General features: G+C 38.3%; 1 protein-coding gene across 2 annotated transcripts in view; it reads right to left on the reverse strand.

Annotated features, from left to right (window-relative positions):
- The window catches only part of Ube4A (Ubiquitination factor E4A), a 93,636-nt gene that overhangs the window by 47,569 nt on the left and 32,751 nt on the right, over positions 1-13,316 (reverse strand). For both annotated transcript variants that reach the window (XM_067095563.1, XM_067095564.1), the window contains 2 exons: positions 12,255-12,558; positions 3,122-3,449 (listed from right to left, as the gene is read on the reverse strand). In XM_067095563.1, coding sequence (XP_066951664.1) covers positions 3,122-3,449; positions 12,255-12,558 — 632 coding nt within the window. The remainder of the gene's footprint in view (positions 1-3,121; positions 3,450-12,254; positions 12,559-13,316) is intronic.

Consider the following 13,316-nt stretch of genomic DNA (forward strand, 5'->3'; position numbering starts at 1 on the left):
CCCTTATAGATCCTCCAATGGAGATCACGAGACATACATTGGGACAGATGCCCTGAATATTAGGCATGTAGTGGACCTTGCCACTGTCTTTCCCTCCTGAACCTGGAAGACCAAGGGGCACTGATTCTTTTGGAATGAGAGGGATCCCTTGAAAGAGTATCTCGGCTATCCAGTGCAAAAACTTGATGTTAAGAGGACCCTAACAGGGCCACCTCTCCCTTAAGGACTTTTTACCCATACAATAGCTTGATGTTGAGGACGACCCTGATAGGGCCAGCATCCTCTCCCAGAAATACTTTTATATTCATGCAACTGCCTGATATTGAGGGCTGCCAATGATCCCACCCTCTTTCCCTTGAAGTTCCTGTTCTTTCCAGAGACTATGGTCCTTCATGATAAACACCCAAGCCTTTGCTGTGCAGTGACAACATGGCTACCCAGGCCAAATTTGTGCAGGATAGAGGTCCCCAGTAAAGAAATTCTGTCCAAAGCTTGATAGAGCTTCTGAACATGATAACTCTCAGCATCATGGAAGCCCTTGATACTGAGCATCACTACATCAGAGATGCTGCTGAGGATTCCCAATGGGAATTTAAAAAGGCTCTGAACACTGAGTTGAAGGCTGGCTCCAAGACTTTTTAAATTCCTCCAAAGAGACTATAAAGTCATCAAAAGCCACCTGTGCAGGAATTAATCCAAGCAAGAAAAAAATTTAGGTCCTGGGAGCAAGGTAACAAAAAACTCAAGGCCAAAGAAGAATATGTCTGTTGCTTGGATCCATTGAGAGCCAAAAGACTCATACACATATGACCCATTTTCAGTTTTGACTTGTTTAACACCATGACCAGTTCAGCCTATAACCCCCTGAAGCCAGAAGCATCAGTAGCACCAATACCTATCCCTGATACTAGTACCAGTAACCCTTGGTATGACACTTCAATGTGTATCCTTCTGGCAGATGGCAAATACCTCATCAACAAAAGGAAAATGATGATTAAGGTGGAATATGTAGAATTTTCAGGACAGAGCTGCTTTCTCCCAATACTGAATGGTGCTTGGTCCATCCTTTAGTACACATTTAGAAACTGCCAAAGGAAACAGTCATCATCCCCACTAGTACAGCAACAAAACCCATTGAGACAACCTCCTTTTCTGTTTCAACAAAAATTATGGTACCTCCATAATCCTGGAGAGCCAATACCCCCTTTGGGTGGCACCACCTTTCTGCCCCTTCACTTCTATAACAATTAATCAAGTGAAAGCAGAATTTATGAACTTTGCAGTTACGGGGAAGCATAAAAATATGGTAGAAATAAAGTTATTTACTTGTACTAACCCAGTATCTGGCAACTACACAAAAGAAAAAACACTATTCTTCCTTTTGAATGGGAAAAGTTCCAAACCGATGTGGCTACCCAGAAGTTTCATGTCCCTGTGGGCCACATCTCGGATGGGGAAGCCACTTCTGAGTTCCATGTGATTTTTCATTTCTTTTCTGTCCTACCTTGTCCACTACTGTATTCTGAAAGTGACTATGAGAGATAGCTCCAAAAGTATTCTAGGGCTGTTAAGGTTCAGGTTGCAAAGACCTTCTTGAAAACCTTATGGGGGAGCTCTATGATGCCACAGAGTAGCACCCTAGCGTCCAAAAAGAACTATGTTTAGCAATTTCCAGATGACTACTGCTGCCAAAGTACAGTACGTTCGTTCATTCTGTGTGGGACTTGGACTGCTTCTGTCAGTCTGAAAGACACATAACACATTCTTATCACAATTCCCTTCCACCCTTTCCTAGGGTTTTGATTAGGGAAGGACAGGTACTGATTCAAGGTCATGCTCTTTGGGTTAGATATTGCACAAATAACCTTCATGAAATTAGCGAAAACAATTGTCCAAGAACTCAAAAAGAAGGAATTCAACTGGTAGCATAACCTAAACGATTGGCTAATTGGGGGAGCCACCAAAAAAGAGTGCCTAAGAAAACTGTGAGTGGTAGTCAACACACTCCAATCAAAAGGCCTCCTGATGAACTGGAACACGTCCTACCTCACACCTAATAGGCATTTTGTGTGGTTAGGACTTTATTGGGATATCCTTCATCGTCAGCTGTCTTCCTAGTCAGACTCATACCAGGATAAGGAAGGACAAGCAAAGGTTCCTTACCTAATCCAGGTTTTTCCCAATGACATTTGCAATGAATCCTAAGCATATTACAGTTCATATGTGGGGCAGATTCAATTCCCCTTTCTAATACTTAAGGATATGAACAGAGTCTGGCTCTTACATGCTTGGAGAATGCTTAGTCATCTCCACCCACAAAATTAGGTAGTTGGGAATATATGCCATCTGTGGACCTGGAAGAGAACTATAGTTCCTCGTTGGAAGAGTCAGTAGTTCTCGGCTAGCACTCTGCTAGGCCCGAGTTCGAGCCTCCGGCCGGCCAATGAAGAATTAGAGGAATTTATTTCTGGTGACAGAAATTCATTTCTTGGTATAATGTGGTTTGGATTCCACAATACGCTGTAGGTCCCGTTGCTAGGTAACCAATTGGTTCTTAGCCACATAAAATAAGTCTAATCCTTCGGGCCAGCCCTAGGAGAGCTGTTAATCAGCTCAGTGGTCTGGTTAAACTAAGGTATACCTAATTTTTTTTCTGCAAAACAAATCAAACTGACTCCACAATCCGTGTGGGTAGTAACACACAAGGATGCATCCTTGACAGGCTGGGGGTGCACTGGGAAGATCATCAGGGAATTCAGGGAGGTGTCACATCAATTCCCTGGAGCTGATGCTGTCTTCCTGTCTCTCAGAATATGGAAGCCTCCAAAGAGGACCCATATTTTGTTGGGTCATACAGTCTGTCATAGCAGGATCTTTATTTTCTAATTACAGTATATTATTCATACAGTCACCCATTTTAAACTAAAGCATAAGGCTATATATAAGGCATAGTTTGCACACTGAACAAACATATTTTACATTTAATTCAGGAAAGAAAGCATTTTTTCTACGTGAATTTCACTTGCAATTCCCAATTTTTACATAGTGATGCAATACAAAAAGAAAATTTCTATTTCCTTAAAACTATAATCAGGTTTAATTAAAATAACTAATATTTTACCTTGTGGAAGTTTAGTTAGGAGAGGGGCAAGTAACGGTACAGACGCGTAGAAATCAAAGACATCAACAACATGATAATTGTAGGGCATGAGAGAGCACTGAGACATCTCCTTGGTAAGATCCCTAATGAGCTGAACAAATGCAGTTGGAAGGGCAAGATGCTGATTAGCCAGGTGATCCACAAGTTTACAGACAAGATCTTCAACAGCAGCTTCTTTTCCGAGTCCTTTATGAAGGATCTCTAGCAACTGCTCATTAGGAACCTGTCCAACATATAATTCTGGCTGCTCCAAGGCTGTTGTTATGTTCTCTATAACAGAATATTTAACCTGCAGAAGAGGGGATTAACTTATTTCAGAATTCGACTTATTCAAAAGAAATACTTTATACAAGTACAGAATGAAATCTGCAAATTGGGATAATATCTAGCGCAAAAAAATTGTACTTTCAATATTTCTAGGAAATCTGATAGACAAAATATTATCATGAGTAACCTTGTAAGTCACAACATTTAATTAACTGAGTGAGAATTGAAAAAAAAAATGGAGAACTAAACCTCATATAAAAAAGCTAAATGGATAAAACACAACCCTGCAAATAAGATTAAAATCTGAACATTTTTTTAAAAAGCTTCATTATTTTCTAGTATACAATAATAGTTTTACAGATACCTTGCTTCCCCACCCTGCTTGGAAATGAAACTTGTATTAACTCCTCCCTGCTCAATTATTTTTAGTTTAATTTTTATACTGAAATTCTATCATAAAAATAACCTTGATTATACTGTACAGTGTTAACTTCTGCAGTCCATTGATATTTACAGGAAAAGGAAAATAAAATCAAAGGCAAAATGTTCATTAATGACACCAATAAAATGTTTACTCTCCATTATGGGATATGTGGCAAAAACTCAAGTAAAAAAATGAAAAAAATTAAAAAGTGCAGCACTATGCAACAAAAATAGCTAGTATGGACAAGCTGCAGCTACGAAATCTACCAGATCACAACTACAGAGCACATGTATTCCCATACGTATATAATTTTCATAACAAAACCTATTGTCTGGATACTTATCTACTGTCAAAGATAGCTTACATCTTCATGATGGTTAAGCAAGATCAGCATTCAAAAAAGAAGAATGCTTAGCTAACCTGGATGGACTGTCAAGTACACCTGTTCTCCATTAAGTGAGTACTGAATGTTTTAGTTTTCATCAGAATCCTTCTTGACAACCACTACGATATGGGAAGGCTGGGCATATTCTACTTTAACAGTAAGTAGGTATCCAAATACAGTGGACATCCCATTTTTTTGCACTTCACTTATTGTAGATTTTTGTGGAACATATCTTTCACTTTTACATGGGAACTTTCACCAATTTACAAATTTTTCTATGGACAGTATTTCTAAAATTATCACTAATTCACTTTTTTTTCGTAGAGCAACACTGTGCATTCACTAATTACTGTATTTTTTCTCAGTGTTGTTGTTTACATACATTAACATTACTGTAATGTTTGAAAATTAGTACAGTAAATAATTTTTTTTATCATAAATGCATTTGCACGTAATCACAAAAATACTAACATCACGTAACAAACCTAGCATTCTGTTAGGAGGAATGTGTCCCATTGTTCTAAACTACCCACATATTTTAGATATGCTCTATAAAGTAGTACTATCCTAAAATACATACTGCAGTAAATATCATTTCAAAATCAACACAGCAAAATATCCATAAAATGTATGTACATTTTGCGCAGTACAGTAGGCTATGCGCAAAGTTACATTAGGAAAAAGAAAATGTGCGTGTCTGAAATACAAGGGATGCTTAAGAGTAACAGTTGTAGGCGGGTACATAATGTTGTAAGATGATTTTGAAATGATACCAGTGTTTTGGGATGATACTTTGAGGTATATTTTTGTTTGAACTGTTAAGTTGGGTGATGAACTGTTAAAATGGGCAATTATAAGCATTTTAGGGGTGTACATACTTGAGAGTAACAGTTATAGGTAACAGTTATAGGAAAGTAATGCAATATGACCTAGGGTGTTTTGGGCCGATGGTTTGTTTGAAATGATATTAAACTGTTTTAGTATGATAATTTAAGGTATATTTTTGTTTGAACTAATAAATTAGGCAGTGAACTGTTACCATAGGCAGTTATAAGCATTTTAGTTTAAGGGGTACAGGGTATTTGGCAGTTATAGGGGTTATAGGGTATTTGGCAGTTATAAGCAGTTATAGGCGTTTTAGAGGAGATTTTGCACCTTTGCGGATTTTGCATTTCTGAGGTGGATTCTGGAACCTCTCCCCACAAAAACATGAAAGAGCACTGTAAATTTTATTATGAAAATTTATACTGTTTGGGATTACTCTTACCTACTACTAGAGATAGCTGACTCCCAAATTGAGAGAAGGATGGTGGTTTAGTGCAACTAGAAAACATCAGCTTAGCCAAGCAAAGTGTAAATTTTTTATATGAAATCCAAAACAATTTTACCTAATCTGGGCTTTTTCCTTTTCTGCTGCCCAAAAAATGACAGTCCAAAACTAAAAGGAATATTTATGGATATAAAGATATGCTCCTAAACATTTAATGCATCTTCATGCTTCCTAACTTAAAACTGAGATCTTAAAGGTAAAGAAAGATTACAATAAGTCTGGTCTTTCATTCAGTTCAGGAAAAGACTGTACCCACTATGACTGGAGGAGTAAGGGCTTTACAATTCTCAAATGAAATTTCTACATCTCACAAGTGATAAGAGGCAAAAACAGAACTCAAACTCCCTTGAACTGTGATAACTATGACCACTAAAGATAAGTTCTTTAAAAATCCATAACAATGTACCCACCACTCTTACATCAAGACTGCCGACCTTCAGCAAAGGTAAATTTCAGGGTCAAGGCTACCACAAACAGAGTGCCTCTTCCTCATTACCACTTATGAAGTTAAGTTCAGATCCTTAACAACCCTGGGAAGGGGTTTTACCTTAATATCTTCTTAGCTCTAACCCAAGAGCAAGAAAAGACTAGTCTCTACACTACAAAAGCAAACACTCTGCAAAAAACTCTTTCACCATTGCCAGGGCTACCAAGAAGAGAATTTTCAAAGTTAAGTGCTTGAAAGAGTTGTTTCTAAAAGCTCAAATGACTCTGCAAACACAATTTTCACACCACATCAAAGTTCCAAGAAAAAATTTAATTAGGCATTTTAGGCACCTTGACCCAAAAAGACCAAAAGGCCTGTTTGGGGTTTGGGACCTAATTAATGTCTAGCTGAGCAAGATTTAAAATGTAAGAAACCATTGAGCTGTATCCTCAAAGAGTTAGGATCAATGACTTTTCAGAGTACAGTAAACCCCCAGTATTCGCGTTCTCATGGTTGCGGACTCCACGCGTTCCCAGCGGTTTTTCTGTGGAACATATCTAGCCATCATTAGCGGAAAATTCGCCCATTCAGCGGTATTTTTCACTGAGAAATAGTCACTAATTACTGTATTTTCATATATTTTTCATGAATAAATGCACTTTTGTGTGATAAAACTATTAAAACACTCAGTTATAAGCATTTTACAGGGTTTTTCTTGGTTTAAAGCTATCAAAATGGGCAGTTCTAAATGTTTTTAGATGGGTTTTAAGCATTGGTTTGACCTATTCACGGGAGTGTGTGGGGCGCATCCCCGCAATCTGGGGTTCACTGTATCTATAAAAACAAAAGAATTCAAGTTGACTACAGAGATACAGATGCAGGAAATACCACAAGACTGACACCAGGAGTGATAAACCATCTACTGCCTTCAATATAAGTTAGTGGCTGAATCTTTAGTAGAGTTGAGGATAGACTCTTGAGATGCTCTTGATTACTTCCACTACCCAGGGTTCTGTCTTTAAGTCTTGTCAGACACTCCAAAAGGCCTTCAGATATCCTACTGGAATCTTTGAGCTGCAATCCCCAATTCTTTCTAGCATTGCAAGAGCTCTAAATCATGATATCCAGATGTCAACCCTCGACATGGTTAGAAGGGGAAGTTGAAGAAAGCCGACAGGCTTCCACTAAACCTCAGATGGATGGCTGGAAACAGAAACAGGCGTTGGTCTCTAGCAGTGGACTTCAGGGACTGTTTCAAAATTCTCCATTTTCCTGATAGCACACATCTTCCTTAATCCCCTTAAAAAAGGGAAGAACTGAGAATGCACTCCTGCACTGGATAAAAAATAGACACTGACATCCAAAAAGGCAACACCTTAGGAGTTGGATACAAGCATAGTTGCTCCCTTTTCTTGAGCATAGCAATAGTAAATGAGTGTGAAGTTCTCATGAAACATCAGTAACTGGCCCATGAAGGCAACTTAAGAACTCAGAATCCTTCCAACGACAGAAAATCTTTAAGCTGATATAAGAAATGAACCATAATATTAAGTGAGGGTTCAGAAAAAGATAACTCAATAGACTCACAAAATGACATCATCAGAGCTTCTGCCTCACTATTAGACCACAAAATCTTACCTGTCTCCAACAGTCAGCTTTTCACTGGGTCTAAACAAGTGAAAAAAAGTCTACCTCTTGAACCAAAGAAGACCTCATAACTTGCATAAAACTTGTAAAGTAAGAAGCAGCTCTACTCGACCTGAGAAAGCAGAAAGACAAGTACAAGCTTTCTTAAAACAGGGCTTATGCACTAAAATACTAGGAATTCCTTCAAAGCGTACCTTAATCAGGGTAGAAACCTTCAACCTCTTCATCTTCTTAACTGGAGACAAACTTTCAGATGACAGTGAAGACTAAGTCTCTACCATCTCAAAATCCTTAATCAAATGAGGGTAGAACAAAGCACACCTGTCTACAATTTAATCAAAGACAATTCTCCCATCTCAAACTCCTCCACAAGAGCCAACAAAGGAGCAAAGGTGGCAGAAGCAGACTCCTCCAGCAAAAAAAAAAAAAAATAAAAATGAAAAGAAAGAAAAAATGAGAGAGAGAGAGAGAGAGAAGAGAGAGAGGTGGCATGGACACACTTTTTTTATAACATCTGAGATGACAAGAGCCAGTTGAGAGAGCAATGATGCCAGCAACAGGTAGAGCAGCAGACTGCTGGAAAGACAGCTGTAAAGGCAGCCGGGAGGAAAGGGGAGGGCAGAGTTATCAAGGACGAACACCACCAACTCACCAGCCACTGCCTTCCAAGACATCTTACCACCGGAAAATGACAGTTCACTTTTTAAAAAATACTTCCAATAAAGCATTTACCTTAGTTTCTAAGAATGCATCTACTACAAGGCAGCAGCAGCCACAAAAGACATACTGTATTTGGGGTAGCAGAAGAGGAAGGGCCACTAATATTGACGGACACAGACAAGACAGAGGAATGATGAAAATTATGAAGAAAAAGAGGAAACAGGCAGAAGACATAAAAAAAATTGTAGAAAAAGAACAAATAAGGTGAGACAGTGGGCCAGTAACAGAATGAAAAAGCTCAATATAGATTGAATATTAATTTCAGTAACATAAATCACAGATGAAACATCAACCTTGGAGCTATGGTTATCTCTTAAATACACAGATTCTAACTTTTAAACTACACTGCTACCCTTAGAGTTTGATGATGCTGAAGGTGATATGTGGTGCACCAATTACATATACTGAAACAATAATTTGATGATCGAGGAATATAATCCATCATTTACAAGAAGGAAAGGTGTTGGAGGGCACAGAACTTCACCCTGAGAACCGACCCAGCTCCCTAATTGCCAACTCTTCCAACAGTCGCAGGGCAGCCATAAGTTCAGGCTACAGATAAGCGAGGCCAACAACACCCATTGTCTTGGGGGAGAACACAAATGACTACAAAACCAACTAACATCCTGTTCTCCTGTTCTATCTTATCCAGTCACTTTCCCTGGACCGAAGGGCAGTAAATGACAGAGCTACAGTAGGAATACTAACTGGAAGCAGAAATGACATAGGAGAAGGGAGAGGAGGGGAAGGAGATGGGTTAAATGAAAAGGAATAGTTGAGGCAGCCAGAAGGGAAGTAACTGGCTCAGGTGAGGCAGCCAGAAGGAAAGTAACTGGCTTATCCCCTACCCCAATCAGTTACCTTTTCAGCCTAACTGCTTCCTTTCCTTTCCTATAACTAGGGAATTTCTTTACTGTTTAGACCCTTCCCTACATTCCTCACACTGGAGGTTAGGGTCATGCTCCTGACTGGGTGCAACTGAAAAATAGAGTGCCTAAGTAATTCTGCAGGATGCATCAAGCTGCACAAAAGTTGTTTACTGCTTCAGATGAGGGTATTCCTATCCAAAAAAGTGTAATGATCGCTAGGAGAATATTAGTTAGGAACAGAGTAAATATAAAAATGAGAAAGAGAAAGAGAGAGAGAATGAATAATAAAGAAACGAGACAGAGAGAGAGAGAGAGAGAGAGGGAGAGAGAGAATAACGAAGAAGGAAGTGTTATGAGTATGTAGCCAAAACATTCTGCGAGCGTAACCTAAGGGCAATCATAACAAAAATGCCTACCCATCTCACCTGTGTCCTGACCTTTCAACTTTTGCCAGAATCTGAAGACTTCCGGTGACATCATTAGTCCCACCCACAAAGGAGGGAATTAAGTCAATTAATCACACCCAAAGGGACATCGTTAGATAATCTCCAACCACTAAGGACGTCTACTGGACAGAACAAAAGCTATTGCCCGCCTACTGGTGGGATGGACATTTTCCTTTGAAGAATCTTCAAAAAGCAAGTTTGAAGGGAGAGAGAAGCAGATAGAAAGGAGAAGAAGAAGATCCAAGAGCCTTAACGGAGTGAGGTCAAGAGCCTCACCAGTTGTGGGTTAAGAAGAAAGAAAGGCTCATACTTCAATTCACTTAACTTGTATAAATACTGTATATTTTATTAGTGTGTTAATGAAGTCAGAAAACTACACTGTGTCTTCCCAAGCCTCCTGGGACTCAAAGAACTAACAACAAACAAAGCTAGATAAAGAAAAGAACATCATAACATTTGGTGACTTCATTACAAAAGCATACAAGGTCACACTACTGTACCATGAAACAGCGCAACATTCAAAAAATCCTGTATGCCAAACAGCACCATTCGCTATGACAGCAAAATCCTGTATGCCAAACAGCACCATTCGCTATGACAGCAAGAAAAATTCTGATGAGAACCAAAACAACTGATACTCACCAGGTGAAGAGCAGGTGAGCTAGACAGTCCATCTGGGTCAGCCAAGCATCCTTTTTTTTTTTTGCTTTTTTTAATGCAAACTACGCCTGACTGGTACGAAGTTAAAAGCAATCTTTAACAGTAGGTATGATTCATTCCAAATAAATTACATTATGCAGCCTGTAACAATAATAATGAAACAAAAACCCCTTACTCTGCAAGTGAAGCCTCCACAATTGGCCACATTACCTTCATAACACAAGGGTGCTCTCATATATAAACAAAATTACACAGTGCAGTATATATAAAGTAATAGCATAAACTGGCACTTCACAGTAGAACAGCTTCATAGCTGCCTAAAAAATTTATTTAGCTTGTTAATAGGTAAATGGAACTCCTAATGACAGCTACCTGTGCCAGATAATTAATGAAATCAGTGCTGCCTGGCACTGGAAAATTTCTAAATACCGTACATACATTCTTTCTCTAAAATGAAACAGGATGCTGAAGCAGTCCTAGTTCAGCTCAAAATAGGAAATTTTAAAAAATCAGCTGTGACATAAATCTGGATGATGAGATTGTTTTATATCAAATTACTTATTACCTGTTACCTACTACTCAGAACAGTCTAGGTTTAGCTAAAACATCTTAGTGAGCATTATCTGACTTACATCATGCATGTATAAATCATTTTGTGAGTTACAAATAGACTTGTTACAATATTTCCTCTCTGGTTCTTTTATAAACCATGAATGGTGATGAAGTTGTTTTTAAGGGGTTCTGAATGTTCTAAGTTTTTTTTACATGTAAACTGTCAATTTATGTAATGGGTTCAGGAACCTGACCTATATGTATGTGTGTAATCACTCTATGTGCCTGACCTCTGGAAGCAGTGCACAAAAATCAAGGGTCAATATTCACAGGCGACAGAGTATACAACAGTCATGTCCACAACATCTTCACTGATCATTCTTGCTAGGGAAAGAAGTATCATGAACTATCGTTCAAACCACAGTCAAAATTACTATAATCAACAAATGAGCCAAAGTTATCAACCATTCCAACCAGGAATTGCTCATTAGCTTCAACACTTTGATTTACCTCACAATCATAAAATTTTGTTCTTTACTTCCAAATATACTGTAGATGAATCATAAGTTGAATATTAAATTCAAATTTTATGTAAAATCTGCTAGAATACAGTACTGTCTTGATGCTGTAGATAAGAGATGGCCATTGTTGTTTTGATGCTATCACCTTACACAGACAAAACTTGATGTTGTTGTCAGTCTCGCTGACGTGAATTTTCACTAGTAAATAGTAATGTCAATAAATCCTTACTAATATCTCCGTTAATAAATCCTTACTAACATCTTCGTTATTGTCAGCCTAACTGACGTGATTTTTCACTCGTAAACAGTAATGTCAATAAATCCTTGCTAATATCTTCATCTTTTATTTTTTCTAAATGTATCTTGCCAAACTACAGGTGCATCTTATACGCCAGTGCACCTTACACAGCAGGAAATACAGTAAGTTATAGCCTATCATGGTGTATTTTAATAGCCTGCATTTATAGCTATTTTGATGAGTGAACTGTAACCTAATGTTTTGATGATTAATACAGCCTAGCCTTGTGTGCTGCAGTTTGGATATGTTCTCTCCCTCATTCCCAAAACACTACACACACCTACTGTGATTGTCACTGAGCAGGATGCATTTCCTTTATTGACTGGACCCATAGCTTGGGGTTAAGTAAAATTAAATTATCAAAATGCTGGAAAACAGCTCTTGTGTAATCGATGGCCAAGAACAATTTCAAGTTAAAATGGCCAGGGAAATTTTAAACCAGTGCCAAGTAAGAAAGGAACAGAATTACAGAAAGGTGGATTAGTGAATGTCTACCTATAGGTGATGAAAAGCAATACTGTACTTCAAAAGCAATAACAAAAACTAACCTTTTCTATAACATTTGACAGAGGACTATCTCTTTCAGCAAAGCATCTCCCATAGACTTCACTTAAATACACTATCACTTCTCTTCTACTAGCTTCTGCTGTTGCAGTGCCTTCATGACCATTGCCAATTAAACATGACTCCGGAGATTCTACCAACAGCCGATCAAACAGTAACAAAGAGAATGTCTCTTCATTCAGCGGTCCATCTTCATTGAGAAGAACATAACTACATTTGTGTGGTACCTGCCTAGTAGTTACAAGCAGTAGTTTTTCCAACAAAAGAGTTACAGCTCCATTATTGTCTCTGCAATAAGAATAAAACACTTTTACTTTATTTGTACAGTGGAATGAAAAAGAACAGGATATCAATTTCCTTAAAACTAAGATTGTGGTAGCCCGAAAGACAGCATTCTGGAGAGTGGCCATGCAAATGCTGCGATTGGGGTGTTACTGTATATCAAATGCTCATGATTACCAAGTCTCTGTGGAGTAAGGATATTAGATGTCTTCTTTATATAAGAAAAGCTAATAATGAGGAGATAGAGGCTGGGGAAGGAAGAACCTTTCTATTGCCTTGGTGGCATACTGGATTGTGAAGTCATCATGATGGAAGTGAAAAGAATTACAAAAGCTTGCATAAATTTGTACATTTTTAGTTTGTGATTCGCTGCACTGTGGAGACATAGGCTCAATAAGGAAAACAGATTCTGACGAGGTATGAGACTGCAATATGCTAAATTCAGGGCTGTAGTATTATGGAAAGATTGTGGGAAAACAATGAGAGATCCATGACTGAGATGAATTGTGAATATTAAGAGCAAAGGGGAGGTACATTTAGATATGTGAAGGATATGGAAGTGGTAGAGCACAAACAGGTGAGAAGGTCAAGAACATCACTGGGAAAAGGAATTTTAAACAGAAAGTGTACAAGACCTTAAAGAAAACTTTACATAAAAGTTAATGATTATTACAGAGTACAGACACCATCCTACTTACTGATGATTACAGAGTACAGACACCATCCTACTTACAAACATTCAACTTACAAGCAAATGGGATAGC

The sequence above is a fragment of the Macrobrachium rosenbergii genome, chromosome 51 (assembly GCF_040412425.1).
Source record: "Macrobrachium rosenbergii isolate ZJJX-2024 chromosome 51, ASM4041242v1, whole genome shotgun sequence".
NCBI classification, from domain to species: domain Eukaryota; kingdom Metazoa; phylum Arthropoda; class Malacostraca; order Decapoda; family Palaemonidae; genus Macrobrachium; species Macrobrachium rosenbergii.